This window comes from Pecten maximus, chromosome 15 (assembly GCF_902652985.1).
Source record: "Pecten maximus chromosome 15, xPecMax1.1, whole genome shotgun sequence".
In the NCBI taxonomy this organism is placed as follows: domain Eukaryota; kingdom Metazoa; phylum Mollusca; class Bivalvia; order Pectinida; family Pectinidae; genus Pecten; species Pecten maximus.
The window spans coordinates 16,749,559-16,772,643 of record NC_047029.1 but is presented as its reverse complement, the minus strand read 5'-3'; the positions used below and the strand labels follow the sequence as shown (position 1 = coordinate 16,772,643).

At 37.5% G+C, this 23,085-nt stretch overlaps 1 protein-coding gene across 8 annotated transcripts in view; it reads right to left on the bottom strand.

The window, feature by feature from the left end:
* The window catches only part of LOC117344307 (zinc finger CCCH domain-containing protein 10-like), a 234,247-nt gene that overhangs the window by 18,552 nt on the left and 192,610 nt on the right, over positions 1-23,085 (bottom strand). For 7 of the 8 annotated variants that reach the window (XR_004536149.1, XM_033907011.1, XM_033907016.1 and 4 more), the window contains one exon: positions 9,605-11,237. Coding sequence is in view for 7 of the 8 variants with exons in the window: in XM_033907011.1 (XP_033762902.1) it covers positions 9,628-10,845 (1,218 nt within the window). In the remaining variant the exon portion in view is untranslated. Of the gene's footprint in view, positions 1-9,604; positions 11,238-16,428; positions 16,646-23,085 lie in introns of all 8 variants that reach the window. The other variant, XM_033907014.1, reaches the window with a different exon arrangement.

Here is a 23,085-nt window from a genome sequence, read left to right as displayed (position 1 = left end):
GATGCTCCGATGCCCCGATTTGAGGTACCACGATTGTACACAAATAACAACAATACGTCAGGTTTTATTATTATTTTAATGCACGTATTTTAATGCAATAATATAGACTAGTAATTGGACCATTCGACATTGGTAAGACCACAAACAAAAACACCCATTAATAACAATAATAAACATCAATATTTTCATCCAAACTCGATCCAACTCATTAAGACAACATTACGGACCGAATCTAAGATGGCGGCATGCATTTTCGGCTAATCGCATAAGCCGGTTAATCGGGTAAAAAGGCCCCGCAAATAGGCTACCCAATTAAGCGGAATGCACTGTATACCGAAATTATCGCCATTCAAATCCTCATTCTTAAGCTTAAGGCTACTCACAGACAAGAAACATAAATTGGGGAGTTCAGAGGTCACACATGAAAAGTTGTTGATGTACCTTGAAGATGATTTAAAAACCTAACAATACTTTTATCCACAGAGAATGAGATACCTGTACAGGTATAACTTCAAAATTCATCTGTGTGTATCCTTCAGGCAGGCACAAGACATGTAAAATGTAAAAGTAAATTTTATTTATTTCACAACAGAAAATCAAATTACTGTATATCAACTTATATTAATCACATAAATATTTGTTGGAGGAAAACCCAAGTGGTTGGGCAGGTGAAACAGTACCTTTTCATGTCCGATCGGGGAATCGAACCCTGGCCACCCAGCTCAAAGTCTAGTGTGATACCATTCTGCCACCCAAGCACCCTACAAGACACATTAACCCTTCTCTGCCCCTTTTGTAACACTTACCGTAAATGTATACTCCTATTGGTGACCTACAATATAGGTACCTAACTACTTACCAAGTCTCTAGGCCTTTTGACCATGACTTATATATGCAATTTCAAAAAAGTAAAGAAGTCACAAAAAACAATTCAAAAAATAAATAAAAGAAGACTTTGGCATATTTAAAAAAAAAATTCCCAAATCCATGGAATGATATACCAATCCTTTACCATAAGAAAGTAGAATTGATTTCTGATGTACAGGCTTATCACTTCTTAACATAGTTCTCATCAATCATCTTCTCAACCTGACACAACTTTACTTTGATATTGTACTATAATCTCTTTAGCTCTGTCCAAGCACTGACCTCATCATCTACTGCTACAGATATAACTTTGTCAGCCAATCAGTGACCTCATCCTCTACAGCTACAGATATAACTTTGTCAGCCAATCAGTGACCTCATCCTCTACAGCTACAGATATAACTTTGTCAGCCAATCAGTGACCTCATCCTCTACAGCTACAGATGTAACTTTGTCAGCCAATCACTGACCTCATCACCTACAGATGTAACTTTGTCAGCCAATCAGTGACCTCATCCTCTACAGCTACAGATGTAACTTTGTCAGCCAATCACTGACCTCATCATCTACAGATGTAGATTTGTCAGCCAATCACTGACCTCATATTCTACAGTCAACTTTACCAGCCAATCACTGACCTCATCATCTTGAGCCAACGTGGTCATCCAATCACTAAGCTTGTTTATATTATGAGATCACTTCATTTGCCAATGACAATAATTTTATGGCTGTTATAATGAGAAATTTTGTTTTGAATGTAATGGACACACTGAAAACAGGAATGTGAAGAGTGGGGATTGAAGATCAAACTGAGACAGACGACTTTATATATATAGTTACCAGTGGTCAGAAACAGCATCAAACATACAAATCAGGAATTCTTACCTAGCCATGAGAATCTCACTGGTTACCTTTCATAATCTTGAGAATTACTTTTGGACCATTTAATTATCTGTTTTGCCATGACAATAAATTTCATCCAAGATTAAAAAAAATTGTTTAATGTATTATTTCCTCTTGCAGTATTCAGGCCAATTTTAAATAATATGATTAAAACATTGGGAATTTTTTGGCAAGGTCTTAAACAGTTCCCACTTCTCATGGCCTGACAAGACACATTAGGCTATAGGTGTTTCTAATTGTACCTGCGTGATAAATATCTTCTATATATAAACTTCAGAACTATACAACATGCTGAAAATAAACACATTTCAGTAAAATGTTTGCAAGGTCACAAAGGTTGAAAGATTGATGCAGGCCACAGCCACAGAACAAACCATCCATCGATGTCATTCATTAATGGGGGAACTAAGATCTGCAGACAATAAAATGGATGGCTTTTCAGAAAATCTCGGCAGAAGAGTGCAGGTCGGCCATCCCCAGCTTCCTGCAAGGCAGGTAACTCTATACTCTGCCTACCTTAGGTCTTCCATTAATAAATCACAATTCATTGCTACTTGTCATAAATTCTCATGGCTCTAGTGTGTCTGATGATCAAATATCTCAGCTTTATCAGGCACCAAGAGTTCATTATTGGTATCCATTGTATGATGGAGAGGATTGGCGTAGTACAACGTGGTCGAAGGGATCTCAAATAAATTCACAACATTCGAATCAACAAAATTAATTGTTCTTAACCATAACGGAGATGTAGACTTAATACCTTAACACAGGGTTATTGTTAGATAAATATGATATTTGTTGTTATGTAGAATAAATTAGCTATGGCACCTGCTTAACTTATGACGTTGCACAAACATTGACAACTTTTAAAGGATTTATAACATTCTAACTCAATGCATCATTGTAACAGTGTCAGACCCAATGTATCAGTGTAACAGTGTCAGACCCAATGTATCAGTGTAACAGTGTCAGACCCAAGGTATCAGTGTTACAGTGTCAGACCCAATGTATCAGTGTAATAGTGTCAGACCCAATGTATCGGTGTAACAGTGTCAGACCCAATGTATCAGTGTAACAGTGTCAGACCAAATGTATCAGTGTAACAGTGTCAGACACAATGTATCAGTGTAACAGTGTCAGACACAATGTATCAGTGTAACAGTGTCAGACCCAATGTATCAGTGTAACAGTCCCAGACTCAATATATCAGTGTAACAGTGTCAGACCCAATGTATCAGTGTAACAGTCCCAGACCCAATGTATCAGTGTAACAGTGTCAGACACAATGTATCAGTGTAACAATATCAGTGTAACAGTGTCAGACACAATGTATCAGTGTAACAATGTCAGACACAATGTATCAGTGTAATAGTGTCAGACACAATGTATCAGTGTAACAGTGTCAGACCCAATGTATCAGTGTAACAGTGTCAGACCCAATGTATCAGTGTAACAGTGTCAGACCCAATGTATCAGTGTAACAGTGTCAGACACAATGTATCAGTATAACAGTCACAGACCCAATGTATCAGTGTCAGACCCAATGTATCAGTGTAACAGTGTCAGACCCAATGTATCGGTGTAACAGTGTCAGACCCAATGTATCAGTGTAACAGTGTCAGACCCAATGTATCAGTGTAACAGTGTCAGACCCAATATATCAGTGTAACAGTGTCAGACCCAATGTATCAGTGTAACAGTGTCAGACCCAATGTATCAGTGTAACAGTGTCAGACCCAATGTATCAGTGTAACAGTGTCAGACCCAATGTATCAGTGTAACAGTGTCAGACCCAATGTATCAGTGTAACAGTGTCAGACCCAATGTATCGCTGTAACAGTGTCAGACCCAATGTATCGGTGTAACAGTGTCAGACCCAATGTATCAGTGTAACAGTGTCAGACCCAATGTATCAGTGTAACAGTGTCAGACCCAATGTATCAGTGTAACAGTGTCAGACCCAATGTATCAGTGTAACAGTGTCAGACCCAATGTATCAGTGTAACAGTGTCAGACCCAATGTATCAGTGTAACAGTGTCGGACCCAATGTATCAGTGTAACAGTGTCAGACCCAATATATCGGTGTAACAGTGTCAGACCCAATGTATCAGTGTAACAGTGTCAGACCCAAGGTATCAGTGTTACAGTGTCAGACCCAATGTATCAGTGTAATAGTGTCAGACCCAATGTATCGGTGTAACAGTGTCAGACCCAATGTATCAGTGTAACAGTGTCAGACCAAATGTATCAGTGTAACAGTGTCAGACACAATGTATCAGTGTAACAGTGTCAGACCCAATGTATCGGTGTCAGACCCAATGTATCAGTGTAACAGTGTCAGACCCAATGTATCGCTGTAACAGTGTCAGACCCAATGTATCGGTGTCAGACCCAATGTATCAGTGTAACAGTGTCAGACCCAATGTATCAGTGTAACAGTGTCAGACCCAATGTATCAGTGTAACAGTGTCGGACCCAATGTATCAGTGTAACAGTGTCAGACCCAATATATCGGTGTAACAGTGTCAGACCCAATGTATCAGTGTAACAGTGTCAGACCCAAGGTATCAGTGTTACAGTGTCAGACCCAATGTATCAGTGTAATAGTGTCAGACCCAATGTATCGGTGTAACAGTGTCAGACCCAATGTATCAGTGTAACAGTGTCAGACCAAATGTATCAGTGTAACAGTGTCAGACCCAATGTATCAGTGTAACAGTGTCAGACACAATATATCAGTGTAACAGTGTCAGACACAATGTATCAGTGTAACAGTGTCAGACCCAATGTATCAGTGTAACAGTCCCAGACCCAATATATCAGTGTAACAGTGTCAGACCCAATGTATCAGTGTAACAGTCCCAGACCCAATGTATCAGTGTAACAGTGTCAGACACAATGTATCAGTGTAACAATATCAGTGTAACATTGTCAGACACAATGTATCAGTGTAACAATGTCAGACACAATGTATCAGTGTAATAGTGTCAGACACAATGTATCAGTATAACAGTCACAGACCCAATGTATCAGTGTCAGACCAATGTATCAGTGGACCATGTCAGACCCAATGGTATCGGTGGTAACAGTGTCAGACCCAATGTATCAGTGTAACCGTGTCAGAACCCAATGTATCAGTGTAACAGTGTCAGACCCAATGTATCAGTGTAACAGTGTCAGACCCAATGTATCAGTGTAACGTTCAGACCTGTTATCAGTGTACCCAATTGTCAGAACCAATGTCAGTGTAACAGTGTCAGACCCAATGTATCAGTGGTAACAGGGTCAGACCCAATGTATCAGTGTAACAGTGTCAGACCCATGTATCGCGTTAACAGTGTCAGACCCAATGTATCGGTGTAAACAGTGGTCAGACCAATGTATCGGTGTAACAGTGGTCAGACCCAATTATCAGTGTAACAGTGGTCAGACCCCCAATTATCAGTGTAACAGTGTCAGACCCAATGTATCAGTGTAACAGTGTCAAGACCCAATGTATCGGTGTCAGACCCCAATGTATCAGTGTAACAGTGTCAGACCCAAGTATCGCTGTACAGTGTCCAGACCCAATGTATCGGTGTCAGACCCAATGTATCAGTGTACAGTGTCCAGACCCAATGTATCAGTGTAACAGGGTCAGACCCAATTGATCAGTGTAAACAGTGTCGGACCAATGTATCAGTTAACAAGTGTCAGACCCAATGTATCGGTACAGTGTCAGACCCAATGTATCAGTGTAACAGTGTCAGACCCAATGTATCAGTGTAACAGTGTCAGACCCAATGTATCAGTGTAACAGTGTCAGACCCAATGTATCAGTGTAACAGTGTCAGACCCAATTATCAGTGTAACAGTGTCAGACCCAATGTATCAGTGTAACAGTGTCAGACCCAATGTATCAGTGTAACAGTGTCAGACCCAATGTATCAGTGTAACAGTGTCAGACCCAATGTATCAGTGTAACAGTGTCAGACCCAATGTATCAGTGTAACAGTGTCAGACCCAATTATCAGTGTAACAGTGTCAGACCCAATGTATCAGTGTAACAGTGTCAGACCCAATATATCAGTGTAACAGTGTCAGACCCAATGTATCAGTGTAACAGTGTCAGACACAATGTATCAGTGTAACAGTGTCAGACCCAATGTATCAGTGTAACAGTGTCAGACCCAATGTATCAGTGTAACAGTGTCAGACCCAATGTATCAGTGTAACAGTGTCAGACCCAATGTATCAGTGTAACAGTGTCAGACCCTGTATCAGTGTAACAGTGTCAGACCCAATGTATCAGTGTAACAGTGTCAGACCCAATGTATCAGTGTAACAGTGTCAGACCCAATGTATCAGTGTAACAGTGTCAGACCCAATGTATCAGTGTAACAGTGTCAGACCCAATGTATCAGTGTAACAGTGTCAGACCCAATGTATCAGTGTAACAGTGTCAGACCCAATGTATCAGTGTAACAGTGTCAGACCCAATGTATCAGTGTAACAGTGTCAGACCCAATGTATCAGTGTAACAGTGTCAGACCCAATGTATCAGTGTAACAGTGTCAGACCCAATGTATCAGTGTAACAGTGTCAGACCCAATGTATCAGTGTAACAGTGTCAGACCCAATGTATCAGTGTAACAGTGTCAGACCCAATGTATCAGTGTAACAGTGTCAGACCCAATGTATCAGTGTAACAGTGTCAGACCCAATATATCAGTGTAACAGTGTCAGACCCAATGTATCAGTGTAACAGTGTCAGACACAATATATCAGTGTAACAGTGTCAGACCCAATGTATCAGTGTAACAGTGTCAGACCCAATGTATCAGTGTAACAGTGTCAGACCCAATGTATCAGTGTAACAGTGTCAGACCCAATGTATCAGTGTAACAGTGTCAGACCCAATGTATCAGTGTAACAGTGTCAGACCCAATATATCAGTGTAACAGTGTCAGACCCAATGTATCAGTGTAACAGTGTCAGACCCAATGTATCAGTGTCAGACCCAATGTATCAGTGTAACAGTGTCAGACCCAATGTATCAGTGTTAACAGTGTCAGACACACAATGTAATCAGTGTAACTAGTCGTCAGACCCAATGTATCAGTGTAAAACAGTGTCAGACCCAATGTATCAGCTGTAACAGGGTCAGACCCAATAGTATCAGGTGTACAGTGACCAATGTATCAGAGTATCAGTGTGAGGACCCAAGTTGTCAGACCAAGTGTATTCGGGAACAGTGTTCGAACCCAATGTATCAGTGTAACAGTGTCAGACCCAATGTATCAGCTGTAACAGTGGTCAAGGACGGCCAATGTATCAGGTAGGAATGTCAGACCCAATGTATGTCAGACCCAATGTATCGGTGTCAGACCCAATATATCAGTGTAACAGTGTCAGACCCAATGTATCAGTGTAACAGTGTCAGACCCAATGTATCAGTGTAACAGTGTCAGACCCAATGTATCAGTGTAACAGTGTCAGACCCAATATATCAGTGTAACAGTGTCAGACACAATGTATCAGTGTAACAGTGTCAGACCCAATATATCAGTGTAACAGTGTCAGACCCAATGTATCAGTGTAACAGTGTCAGACACAATGTATCAGTGTAACAGTGTCAGACACAATGTATCAGTGTAACAGTGTCAGACCCAATGTATCAGTGTAACAGTGTCAGACACAATGTATCAGTGTAACAGTGTCAGACCCAATATATCAGTGTAACATTGTCAGACCCAATGTATCAGTGTAACAGTGTCAGACCCAATGTATCAGTGTAACAGTGTCAGACCCAAGGTATTAGTGTAATAGTCCAAGACCTAAATATATCAGAAACCTTCCAATGACATCTTTCCAAACTATTAAGGCATTCCACACATATCAACACTATCACTGATTTCCACTATTAGAGAGTTCCCCCGTGACCTTAATTGACCCGTACTATGCACCAATGTATGTTAAAGTCATTTGACTGACTCATTCTCTCAATTGTCAGTCCAGCTGCTGCAACATATTACTGATCTGCCAATATCCTACAGCATCTATATATTACTTAGGAAATATAGATAAGCATAGATTGGTATTTATAAAATTGGGTCACTGTGGCCTACTTTTCGACTATGGGTAATTTTTTTTTTTTTTTCCAATTGTTTCTTTTTTTCAACGTATCAATGCATCATAATGATGAAGAAATAAAAAAAGATCATCAAGTTTCATCAAAATTCAGCCGTTGGGAAATTAACAACCCCCCCCCCCCCCCCTATAACTCAAATGGCCTCTGACCTGACCTTAATTTCATGTCATTTCATGTAATCCTTATAATTCAATTTGTACCCTGTTAAAATTCACTTCATTACGCTGCTCCATCCGCCAATCAAGAACAATGTTATAAATGGCGATGTCATTTTTTTGGTTAGGGACGGATAACATAAATTTCTAAGACAATGGAAATGCTTGTTACAAACAAGATTAAGTTATTTCTTGAAACATTTATTCTTTTGTGATGTTTCAGCCTGATCTATTGAGGCCTGTATCTTCAAAAAAATAACATATTGATCTCCCTGAAGACATCTTAACGAAATATAACCTTACAAGAACTTATCATCTATTCTTAATTCTACCATGTTTGCTATGTAACGCTAGTTTTGATTGGTTTAAAACCATGTATTATTTTCCAATAACCCACGCTCGTGCCAATAATACACGGTCGTGAGTCACGGCTGTTACAATTTTAAATATCTAATATTCACCCGTTTCATAAAAGGTTACTATAGCTGAGTGGGCTAATGGGTTAGTCTTTCAATATATTTTTATCACGACGCGAGTTCGAATCCTACAGAGGCCCCCCCCCCCCCCCCTTTTTTTTCTTTTTTTTTTATCCTTTTTTTTTTTTAATTTTCAAAATCAATGCCATATGATAGATGTTCTTGATTATAGTACTGTATTGCCTGTATATTTCATCAACAAATAATGCAATACTCAAGAAACAAATTACAAGGTTTTCCCGGGGTTTCTTTGCCGTTTTTCTATTAGAAAGAGGTCGATCTCAGAACTAAACAGTACATGGTAGAATAGAAATAATTAAATTTGATTCGTGTATATCCTGCAACAATACACGCATCGTCCTTAATTATTTCTTAAATAACATTAGCTGTAATGCAATAGTGAAACTTCCAGAATACAAACTTCGAAGATTATCAATTTTTTTAACCTTGATGTACCAACATGTCTCAAAGTGACAAAAAGAGAAAGAAGATGAAAATTTTAACAAATCTGAATGATAATTCATATGAGATTTTATGATGGAAGTCTCGAAAGATTTTTTAATTTTATTTATCTTTGTGAACAAATATTAAAACTTCATGATAGGCTTCATAAAATCTGATGAGATATATGTCAACAACTTTTAGCTACATGTATTTTTAAAAAAATAACTTGGAAAACTTTTGACAGGGTCAGAGTCAAAATTTTTACGGAAAATATCAAAAGGGAATCAGAAAGCAATTTTGAATTCATGATGTAATGTCATAATATGAACAATGATATTTATTTCTGACTTGCACAGCCAGTTAAAGGTATATTGGTACATTCCATTAGAAGACATGCGAGCATATTGTCTTAGCAAAATTACTAAATAGCAAGACGAATATGCGTTAAAGTATCATACTGTTACCAATCATACCGTTATGTGTGGATAAGTGCAAAGTTCAGTGTCCAATATGTCAAATTAAAATTGATCAACAAGACTAAGTAACATCAATTAGGTTGGTCCTTGACAAGATTTACCAGTCATTATGGACGAAAAGATAGGTATGATGAAAAAGTAGAGTTACGTACCTTAGCTAGGTGGCGCTGTGTTGTCAGTGGGACAGACTACTGACGGTGCGGAGGTTCTGTGAGACGATCGGATAGGATACGAGGGTAGTGGTGGCAGCCTGCATGTTCTGTGGGAGACTCTGAGTTAGACTGACAGGTGGGGGCAGGGCCTGAGTCATACTGACCGGCGGGGGCAGCGTCTGCTGGATGGACACAGGGGCTAGGGTCACACCAGTCAGATTGTTCTGCGGAAGAGATACCGGTACTATAGACCCTGGGTTCATTGTCACGGTTGGCTGGTTTAAACTCCCCTGAGCTGCTGCCGACACCGGCGCTAGCTCCCGCGCCAGACGCTGCTGCAATGCATGCTGGGAAGCCAGTTCGGAGTTGAGAGCAATCTGTTGTGCGAGACTGTTTGCTAGGTGGTTGAGAGACTGTGGGGCAGCCACATGGCTTGTCCCTAGAGATGTCCGACTAACACGATAACGAGCATTCTGCTCAAGAAGCACTTCGTTTGTCGCTGTTAAATCAGCTACCTGTTTTTTCAGTTCATCCACTTTTCTACGTAATACTGAATTCTCGTCTTCTAGAAGCTGGTAGCTGAGGGGACGGGAGGGAGAATAACGATTCTCCACGTAATTACTGCCGAATCCATCTATGTCCCTTTCTGTCCTTCGGCGTTTAACACCACTACTACCATGACAATACTCAAAACTCTCAAACCGTTCAAAGTCCTCCTCGTAAGGATCGTAACTCTGTGAATTATTATTCCTCTGGTCGGACTTACGTAATTCAAATTCATACTCAGTGGCTGTCAGGTGCCTGAATTTACACTTGATGCCACGCTTACAGTTCATTTTAAGATAGTCTTTACATATGGGGATTTCTCCCTTTAAGAGGGGCATATCGTTGCTAGGGGTAACCCCAACACCAAGAGCAGCGGCCTGTTGTAGCCGCACAGGAAGTTGGCCGGTCTGTTTATAGTGTTCCTCCTCTTCACGAGAACAGTGTAGGAATTTACAGTTGGGGCGGTGACACCCAGTATTTTGGAAATCATGACAAAATGTGTAGTCATACTTCCTTTCACGAGTCGATTCCTCTGAGTGTGGGTGGCGGTACTTACAGCGCTTCCCACGTTTACACACGTTTCGTAAATAATCCCGACATATATCATCATCATTGCCGTTCTGTTTGCCAAATTTTACACTGGACTCACTACCACTTTCACTATTATCGGACATCTTACAATCCAGGTTATGCATTCAAACAATTTTAATTGGATCACGATATTCCTTCTGAAGTTCAAAACACAAGATAAAAATAGAAAAATATCCAGAGGGATGAAAACGTACACAAATAATGCTCGCGACTCCTTACTGAGTTCCCAGATGTTTACGCATGTAGTCGCATCTACATAAGCACAAGCCGAATTTTAAGTTTCGCAAAAACTTTTTTTTTTCACAAAAACAGACAGAATCCTTCAGAAGATGAAAGAGTTTCATAACACAGCATTTTTTTCGCAGAATCGACAGCAAAGGCACTTAAACTACACAATGTCAATGTACTATATGTCACTGCATCGTGTTACAAGTCACTGACAAGCGTAGCATCTCTCTGGCGCGCTGGACCTCGGTCTATTTATAACACGTCAGATCTGCAAGTAAAACAAAATGGGGGAGAATTAGTTCTGGCAAAGGGAGGCAAGTCTTGGACCATACAGTGCCCGCTGAGGAAATACAAACATGATTAGTCAATACAAACATATATATCAATTATTGATGAAAAGTTGCAGGAATATTGTTCTAAATGTCAGATATTTACTAAAGCAGTATATATTACAGAAAAAAATCCCAAATGTCACAAAGAAATATCTTAAATGTTACAGAAAGAATCTACCAAATTTAACAGAAAGAATCTCCAAAATGTTACAGAAAATTATCAAAAAATAAAAAATGTTGCAATGAAAACTGTTCCAAATGCAAAATGTAGCAAATATTACATGAGCACAAGCTATCTTTAAGATAGCAAGTAATTTATTTCCATCTTATTTCACAGCAGGTTCAATAAGAATGAATAAGAGAGTATGAAATATATGTCTCCTAGTTGATAACAGGTATTCCTGACAGAGGATTGCTGATAGACACACAGGCTATAAGTGACCTAGCTCTCCTCTAACACAGCCTAGCCAACACCTGTACAGCCATATTCCTTTATTGAATCAATAAGTCAAGCAAATAGTAAGGAAAAGGCCAGACACGAAATAAACGTCTAAATTTCTGTTTCAGATATTTGGAAGACATTACCATCCGCAGTATATGTCAGTTGTCTGTGTTACTAAACTATATTTATGTATTGAATAGTTCTTTGAACTTTAAATATTTGTATTTCAATTATGTTTTTTTTTTACATTACTGTTTTTTTTGCTGTAGGTGCATGTCAATCTTCACCAAAATTATTTCGCATTACTACCTAATTTGCATACTATGTACCTAATTTGCATACATGAATGAGCTTTATGTAAATGGATGTCGCTAATCACTGCACACCGATCGTGTGTACCTCTGTAACTTCACACAACATGAAACAAGATGAAATGTTTTTAACTTCGGCAACAAACGCTCTGGCGACAAACCCATCTTTATGCAAATAAGGCACCGATAGAAATACTGATTTTATCTTACGATGTTGAAGAAATAAAAAGAACATGAGTTGGCAAGAATGTTATTAAAACTGGGAATGTACATTGTTGATGATGGAAAATTGAAAGATGATGGAAATACAAAAGCTCATACTGGATAGAGAAAAAAGATGTTGGGTTTTGAGGGGTATTGATAGGGAGGAAAGAAACCAGCGAGATCAAGTTTAAACTGATATCATCTGAGCCAATCAAATATCAATGCTGTCTGTTTTTGGCCAATCACAATCAGAATCTACCATCGAATCATGGTCACTGGGACACTTGCCATCTCCAGAACCTACAAATGTACCTTGTATTGATGTTGGAGATGATGAAAATCATTACAACCTGTCAATACCATCAATGTCACACAGACGCTTGTTATCATCATGTCCTACCTAAATCATCACTGTCAGAGAGAAGTTTGTCATCATCAGGTCCTACCAATACTATCACTGTCACGGAGATGCTTGTTATCATCAGGTCCTACCAATACTATCAATGTCACAGAGACGCTTGTCATCATCAGGTCCTACCTAAACCATCAGTGTCAGAGAGACGCTTGTCATCATCAGGTCCTACCTAAATCATCACTGTCACAGTGACGCTTGTTATCATCATGTCCAACCTATACTGTCACTGTCACAGAGATGTTTGCCATCATCAGGTCCCACCTATTCCATCACTGTCACAGAGGCGCTTAATTGTTATCATCATGTCACACCTATTCTGTCACTGTCACAGAGACGCTTGTCGCTTGCCATCATCAGGTTCCACCTATTCCATCACTGTCACAGAGACGCTTGTTGCCTGCCATCATCAGGTCCCACCAATACTGTCACTGTCACAGAAATGCTTGTCATCATCAGGTCCTAAATGTACCAATTAATACCATCATTGCCACTAAAAGATTCTTGTCATCATCACAACATACCTATACCATCATTGTCAAAGAGAAGCTTGTCATACCAAAACCTACCAATGCCATCACCGTCAAAATGATGCTTAAATTTGTCATCATCAGACCATTAATTATAGTACCTACATTGTCACAGTCACTGAGGTGCTTGTCAACACCTACCAGATCACCTGGGTGACATCAGGCTTAGTCTGGTACTGTTAATGTGTTATATGACATACTTGCCAACTTTTTAAAATTCTCATGGGGGAGAAAGTGCGTGAGCGACATTTTTGACCGGAAAACACATTTCACGCGCGACACAGATAGCAAACAAAAACTAAGGGGGAGATAATTTGCTATTGGAAAATAAATTCCTTGCATGATCACTTAAGCTTCCTTCCCTCACTGAAAAAAAGGGTGAAAAAAAAACCTTATTTCAAACTTGGCCAATGATCTTTTTTATTTAAGTTTGGAAAGATAATTATATAAGCAACAAATTACAAAAAATAGCTGCAAAATTACATCATTTTTAATTATTTCTGGAAATGATTTAACTCACTGTTCACTCTAAATAAAAGTATTTACTTAGATATGTTATGAAAAGTATGTTGTAAGATAGATGTCAGTCAATTAAATGCAAATTATCACAATGATATCACTTTCTATCAAGCTTTCTCTCTGGCAGTAAACTTCAAAAGAAAATACCTAAAATGTCACGATAAATATCTAGAGTACAATATAATATCTGAATGAAATTTCAAATGTTTCTTTGGATTACAACAAAGACAATAATACAAAAAAAATAAAAAGGGCTGTACCAGCAGTTGTAATCACTATAGGCTTACAACTCTGTGCTTTGTAGGTGGGGACTGATACTTAAAATCAAAGTTTTAACATGACAGTATTTAGTTTAAGAAAGTGAATATTTGTGGACATGTTTTTGTCGTTCAAAATGTGAATTGGGAAAGTTTCTGCCAAAATAAGTCTCTGCTAATTGACACTAAGTATGCTGATGATACGGTGATTGAAACGACGTTACCTACCGGCAACCAGGCCTTCGGTCTATATGGTCGTTATTGTGAATTTATTTCCTTGTGCTAATTATCTAAAGATCAGCCAATGTTTAAATGTAGTTAACATTTCAATAAGTAATCTGTCACATTCGATACTCCGTTGATAACATTGCCAGTGTTGTTTTCACTTTTTCTGTCCGAGATATACTGTCGAGTAGAGGTCGTTTATGCGCTTGACATCAAAGGCAGTATACGAAGCCATTTACAAGCGTTTAATCAACCATGACTGACCTGCTACAAAACCATCACGCGTCCTCAGCTTAATTGGTTTTAATTAATTGTTTATTTATCGGGGTATTGTCACCCTTGCAGTCAGTGAAGTTTCAGAATTTCGTTACGGTCTGTGAGCAGGTCAGTTAACTGACCAATGCCCCACACATATGTCTTTCAACAGCCAGCAAGCGTTACCTGTCATAGGCCTAAGTGAATCTAACAAGATGAATAGGGGCTCCATACGGGGTTATCAAGACATATTCTCCAAAATCGGGAGAATACACTATGTTTTATCTATACGATCGGGAGACGGGGCAGGGAGTCTGGAATCGGGAAATTCCCGACTAAATCGGGAAAGTTGGCAAGTATGATATGAGATGAAAAAGAAACACACACTTCACATACTTTTAATGACCATCACAACAAAGACTTCCACAAAGTCCCAGACAACTGATGTATGTCTTTGATAAACCCTTGGGAAATCTAAAATAAACAAGTTTCCTAACTTTTCCAGTCTGACTCAAATGAAATCCTGGCCACATGTGATGTATGTATACAAAAAAAAATTGATGCTAACTTTTTGTACACAAATAAAAGTGTCAGATGATCTAATACATTAACAACTTTACCTGTGTGACCCAACAGGTGATTAAAGTCACTAATTGAAGTGGCATGTAAATTAATGTAATTAGTTATAATAAAGCTACCTTACTCTGTGTGTATTTCATCCATTAACCAGTCAATCAGGGGATCAAGAATGTCAGTTACAGTGATGTCAACAACTCAAGCAAAACATTAATTTACAAAATGTGATTATTTATGAGATAGCTACAGATGAAATGTGCCATCCTTTTGATAGAACATGTTATAAAATAACTGAACTGGTAGGAATTGGAGGCCATGATGGGGAAAGGCAAGAGAGAGTACACTTGTACAGCAACATAAAGTACACTGTCTCTGTATTGAGGAGAAGTACACTGTCTCTGTATTGAGGAGATGTACACTGTCTCTGTATAAGGAGAAGTACACTGTCTCTGTATTGAGGAGAAGTACACTGTCTCTGTATTGAGGAGAAGTACACTGTTTCTGTATTGAGGAGAAGTACACTGTCTCTGTATTGAGGAGAAGTACACTGTCTCTGTATTGAGGAGAAGTACACTGTCTCTGTATTGAGGAGAAGTACACTGTCTCTGTATTGAGGAGAAGTACACCGTCTCTGTATTGAGGAGAAGTACACTGTCTCTGTATTGAGGAGAAGTACACTGTCTCTGTATTGAGGAGAAGTACACTGTCTCTGTATTAGGAGAAGTACACTGTCTCTGTATTGAGGAGAAGTACACTGTCTCTGTATTAGGAGAAATACTCTGTTTCTGTATTAGGAGAAGTACACTGTCTCTGTATTAGGAGAAGTACACTGTCTCTGTATTAGGAGAAGTACTGTAATTATCCCATAGTAACCATTATCTACAACTTTTAAGTAACATCAATCATACAGACAAATTGTTTGATCATATTTATGTAAAAAAAGATTTTATCACTGAATTGACAAGATTGGTGTGGGTGGTGTATTAATCAAATTAGTATTTTTTATTTATATTTCATGTATTATTAAGTCTGTCATTAATTAATTACAATGTCTATATGCAATGCACGGAAAATCAGTCCTCGATCCACCTACAAAAACACACCCAATCACCCAATATGTGTATTTATACATGTAAAAAACAGTCTTAATTACCTACAAAACACCCCAAACCCGAAATTAGCCCTCCACCCAGGAAAACATCCTATCCGCCCAATCCACCCACAAAAACACCCAACCCACCCAATACCTGAATCTGTCCTATATACCCACAAAAACGCCACATCAACACCAAATAAACGGTACACAAATAAATGTACCCATGTCTCAATCTTTTATAAGGATATCATATACCTTTTGCTCCTACAATTGTTTAAGAGTAAGACGGTCAACACTGACCTGGATTCCTCACAGACTATAGCAGTCAGTGACTTCATCTATGATCCGTGAGAGTCCAGTCTCTGCTTCAGCCCCAAGGGAGCCAGAAAGATATATGAATAATGTCTTTCTCAACTACACGGACACATTCAAAGGTCAGCAGCCACAATGAACAAGTTGACAAGGTGAGGACACTGTCCAGTAACCTTATACCACCAACAGATTCCCTCCAACACAACTGTAACACATAACATTTGTCACTTTGTGAATGGACAACATCACACAGTCACCCTTACTGTAAAACAAATTTGATTTAATGTTATAATGCGAGACATTTATCAATCTAGCAAGTGACCCCGGTAGCAATGACAGCTGCTGAACTTCAGATAACTTTGACAATACTGGAGATGTACTAAATTACTCCAGCCCAGTCAGGATCAGGTTGATGTACTGTGTTTGATATAAATATATCACTGGACATAAAACCAAGAATGTTTTGACTAGGTCACATTCTCCAGTTCTGGGTTATATTCCAGTCAGTAATAACCAGTATATCCCCGATATATACCTATAAAACCATATAATATACCTGTATATCCCTGTTATATACCAGTGACCCTAATATATAACTGTATAACCCCATTATATACATATATACCCCTGTTATATACCTGTATAACCCCATTATATACATATATACCCCTGTTATATACCTGTATAACCCCATTATATACATATATACCCCTGTTATATACCTGTATAACCCTATTATATTACTGTATAACCCTTTATATACCTATATAATCCTGTTATATACCTGTATAACCCTATTATATTACTGTATAACCCTGTTATATACCTGTATAACCCTATTATATTACTGTATAACCCTGTTATATACCTATATAACCCCTGTTATATACCTGTTATATACCTGTATATCCCTGTAATATACCTGTATATCCCTGTTATATACCTGTATAACCCTGTTATATACCTGTTATATACCTGTATATCCCTGTTATATACCTGTTATATACCTGTATAACCCTGTTATCTGCCTATATAACCCCTGTTATATCTGTATATCCCTGTTATATACCTGTTATATACCTGTATAACACTGTTATATACCTGTATAACCCTTTTATATACCTGTATGACCCTGTTATATACCTGTATAACCCTATTATATTACTGTATAACCCTGTTATATACCTGTATATCCCTGTTATATACATGTATACCATTGTTACATACCTGTATATCCCTGTTATATACCTGTATAACACTGTTATATACCTGTATAACCCTTTTATATACCTGTATGACCCTGTTATATACCTGTATAACCCTATTATATTACTGTATAACCCTGTTATATACCTGTATATCCCTGTTATATACCTGTATACCATTGTTATATACCTGTATAACCCTGTGATATACCAGTGTAACCCTATTATATACCTGTTATATACCTGTATATTACTGTTATATACCTGTATATCCCTGTTATATACCTGTTATATACCTGTATATTACTGTTATATACCTGTATATCCCTGTTATATACCTGTATAACCCTGTGATATACCAGTGTAACCCTGTTATATACCTGTTATATACCTGTATATTACTGTTATATACCTGTATATCCCTGTTATATACCTGTATAATCCTTTTATATACCTGTATGACCCTTTTATATACCTGTATAACCCTGTTATATACCTGTATACCATTGTTATATACCTGTATAACCCTGTGATATACCAGTATAACCCTGTTATATACCTGTTATATACCTGTATATTACTGTTATATACCTGTATATCCCTGTTATATACCTGTATAACCCTGTGATATACCAGTATACACTTTTATTGCCAGTGACCCTAATATATATCTGTATAACCCTGTATATACCCGTTATATACCAGTATAACCCTGTTATATACCTGTAAATCCCTGTTATATACCTGTATACTCCTGTTATATACCTGCATATCCCTGTTATATATCAGTATAACCCTGTTATATACCTGTATACTCCTGTTATATACCTGTATATCCCTGTTATATATCCCTGTTATATACCAGTATATCTCTGTTATATACCTGTATAACCCTGTTATATACCTGTATACTCCTGTTATATACCTTTTATATACCAGTATCTCCCTTCTTTAAACATCTCCATGTTATATACCAGCGTCCTCTCATTTCTAGACACTTCCTTGTGTACCAACATCTCCCTGTTATAATACACTCACCAGCCCTTTTATCAGGATAACAGAAGAGATGTGGGGCAGTGGAGGTGTCGCTCTGGGACACATATGATGAATTCCCTCAAAGAGCTGCAACACAGGCCAAGCCAGGTTAATATGTTTTCACTAAATTCCTGCCAAATTTACGACAAACTTACAACCTGTTGTGCACCATAAAAATCCATTTAGCTTAATTCTTGTAGAAATACAGAAGTTATTCCTCATTTCAGACCATCAAACCGCTCCTGAAACAATATCTCAAGACGGCTTCAGGTTCAATGTCAAAATTTGTCACTTTTGATGAAATCCACTTCAGGGGAAGTTGTATAATCTTTAATCTAAGGGTTAAACAGGCCTGACTATCAGCTACAAGGAATTTCTACATGGCACTTACCAGGTAATCCCGTATTATAACAGTCTATAAACCAAGGAGATGGTATCACAAATTGGGTGAAGGTTTTTTCTCACACAATCATTCATATCTATGAATTTGAAAATCACTACATTGTTTTGTTGAAACACTAATCTTCCTGTGAATCAAGTCCAATTATTAAATCAGAAAGGATGTATGTCACTAACAGAGAGTTCAGTGCTATTACAGACCAAGGTTTTCAGGATTTTCTATTTTACAATAAAGACAGGACACTTAAAACCATTCTCATTTTCTGAAATATTTTAAAGACAAAATCAAGAAATTAGCTGTTTCATGGTTCTGAAAGTATTTTTTGAGAAAAAAAGTTTAATGATATACACTAACGGATAATGATCATTTAAAACTTATTTTAACATAAGAATAGCTGTTTTATACAAACTATTGGACATCAAAAGGATAATTATACAATTACTTATTACAATGAAAATTTATATCGACATATATAATGGAATTTACACATACATCAAATCAAAATGATTTACAAATTTTCACAGACTTCAACAAATGTTCATATTCTGGCTGAATGGTAATGTAAATAATCTATTTAAGAATCAATTTCCTACAGGGCCAAATATTTATCCAAACAAACATAACTGACAAAATTCATCACTATAACCTGCAAATATAACAATTCGCCCAGTATGGTGTACTTTAGGAAAGTCCAGAATGTATGTACGATACAAAAACAATTCGTATCTTACCTCTCATTAGCAAAGTCATTAGGGTTTACATATGTAGCATCGACAAGGAGCCCTGGCTCCCTTTTTTTTCCTGTTCGCGGGGAAATGTCAGGTTCGCAGAGAACAAGTTCTCATACGATAACAATCATAACAATCATATCTCGTCACAAACATCATCAAATAATCAGATCTAATTTCCAACATGTCTCTATCAAGTGGCATTGTTTTGCCCGAGTACATTTGATGTTTTCTACCAGCATGTTTACGTTACGTATTTCTGTTTCCGACAAACATAACTTCTTTTGTCGTGTGATGTTTGTTGCCGTTCTGCCGCATTTATCTCCCGTTATTGTTGCAACACAATCATGTTATTTTCATTTGTGGCCTATTATCATAGGCTTTGCTTCCAACTTTTACAAGAGGTATTCTTTTTATGAGAGTGACATTACTGCATCTACAGACACTTCTGTAGCTAGTTAGCATGCCTTCGTCAGAGACACCATTTTCAAAGACGTCCATGCAGATTTCTTTTTTGCAATGTAACAAGATATCTTTTGCTGCAGGAAAAACCCCCCATAAAATTGTCCATATATAAAATGATTATATAATATACATCACTTATCTCAAGCCTCAATCATTTTTATTTTGAACACATTTAGAGCAACCATGAAAACTGTCACCATGGTAACGCTGCCATTTTGACCTTCACATATGTTGGTTGGCATCAGGTTTCTACACAGCCAATATGTCCTCCCTATATGATCCTTACCCCCCCCCCCCCCCCCCCCCCCCCCCATTTTGATAGCCAGGTGAGGCGATTTGGAGAGAGATTCATATCCTACATAAAAAGCTTCACTAAGCCCTGTGTCCAATTGTACTTTAGTTACCATGCAGTGTCGTCTGTAACATAAGTATCTGTGGGCCATTCCCCTGATATTTGTTAAGTGTTAGAAGACATAGCACATGTTTGTACTTGTAAACTCTGCTGGCTCAGCAAGACAAAAAAGTGAGTACAAACTAACTGTAGGCAATCAGTCTCTATATATATATATAGCAGTTACTTACATTCTCTTTTGTCTACATGATGAATCATATGATAAAAAACATTTTTGCTGCAGCTCAAATGTTGTAAAATGATAAAAATAATCGAAACACAAATTCATAAATATTCACAATTGTCAATTTAATTAATTTAGAATTCATTAAATGAATGCAATTACTGATATGTCGCAAGCTAACGAGTTTAATAACTTTCATATCAAATTATTGTAAGATTCTTTTTTCCCCACAATTTGTTTTCATGAGGAAATGATTGAAAACTATTGATTTCTTTAAATACCTGGAAAATTCCACCTCAGACGTTAGACATTTTAAACAGTGATATAAAGTAATGTCATGAAGAGTAAATGAGAAATCATTAAGATATAATCACAATAGAGAAACAATTACTTGTTTAAATCGGATTCTACACTAGAAGTCGGTCAACATTTATTGTATTAGACACATTTTACAAACATACATGCAATATATATTAATTGTATGTATTTATATATATTAAAAAATGTAAAAACTTCATGATATTGAAGTGCATAAACTTTGCTTTGTTTGAAGAAATAACTAAAACATATTCAGGTTATAAATTGAGCAGGGTCAGCTAGGTTCTATATACCATAAAGGGGGACGGATTACAGAATTCACAGACATATTTAGGATTATCTCCCTTGTCATAGATCTGATAACTGATTTTATTCATGGCCACTCCAGCATCTGATCAAATTCTTTTTCTAGATTTCTTCCCAATCTATAAATCTTCCACAAATTTCCTCCAATAAACAGCCTAGCCTGTAACAGTAATGAGAGACCCTTTATTTCAAGGTCAAATGTGGATTCAATAAATAACTGCAGCAACATTTTGAAGACATTACTTTCAAACCGAATCAGATATTGAATATTTATTTTAAGTATTACTCAGGAGAAAATGGTTTATAAATTTTTTTTTAGCAATAAATATTGTACATCTAAGAATCATTCAGCGATAATCTATCCTAGCAAGCTTATTGAGGATTACAGAGGAGTCCTAAGTTAAAATTGAGGAGGACTGACACAGCTTATATCCTAATCTTTTGTCCTAATCCTAATAATACTTGATTACTGTATATGTTATACCAATGTGTGAGGCAGTACTGCCAGTTTTGCTATGAATGCGTCCCTGTACGAACTCCGCAGGAGTTTACCTGGTAACCATATGTCTCTATAACAAAAAAGTAAACCTACCTATGGAAGGAATATATATATATATATATACAGAAATTCATTTGTCAAATTAAGGCTGCAAAATTCCAGGTATGAAATATCATATTTCTGCTTAAGTGCATGCATACACTTATGATAAAATAACATCCATGCAGGCACCTTTATCAAGTGATAACCTGGACAGCAATTTGCATAAAAGATTCCAAGAGTAACTGCATAATTTTCATCTTTCTCATAATCACACATTAGCATAGTATTAGCATGAGTTAACTCCTTATCGGCCAGAATATAGATAATATACCTGTAGCTGGTATTGACTTCCTACCTGTCCCCACACACCTGCTTCCCCGGCACACTTCAAGTTTAGGCCTGATAAGAAGAAAGCTACCCAGTTTTTTCATACCCATGCACAAACAAGAATGAAGATAACATTTCTGACAGATTAAAGCTCTAGAGAATATCTAAGGTGCCCAAATAGTCCCACCCTACTGATAGACATGTATATTACTTCCTAATCTCTTAATTATCTCTCGACTTTGTGTAGAATATGTTGTCCAATGTCTACATGGTTTTCTTGTCCTCTACTTCAAGTAGCCTTATACAATAGAACAGAATAATGAAAAATATTCCTTTACTTCATAGGCTGGAACTCATGGAGACCAATAAAAATACCTTGACAACAAGACCTTTAGATAAAGAAGAGGCCCATGGACCTTAACAGCCACCTGAGATTTGAGATATGTTATTTAATTTAATTGACCCATCAGTCCAAGGGGTCAGTCAGAACCATAACATGTGCATATCATTAAGCTGTCATCCCATTCTACCTTATTTGGGTCTTAAATCTAATGAAGATTTTTTTAAATTTCAGTCAATTTGACCCTTTCTGACCCTGCCAAACAGCCCCTGGGGGTCAGTCAGGGCCAATATGTGCATACCATCAAACTGTCATCCCATGCTGGTGAAGTTAACCAAGTTAGAATGAATTCCAATAGAAATTGAACAAATCATAGTCAAAGATATGATTTCTCTATATAAACTA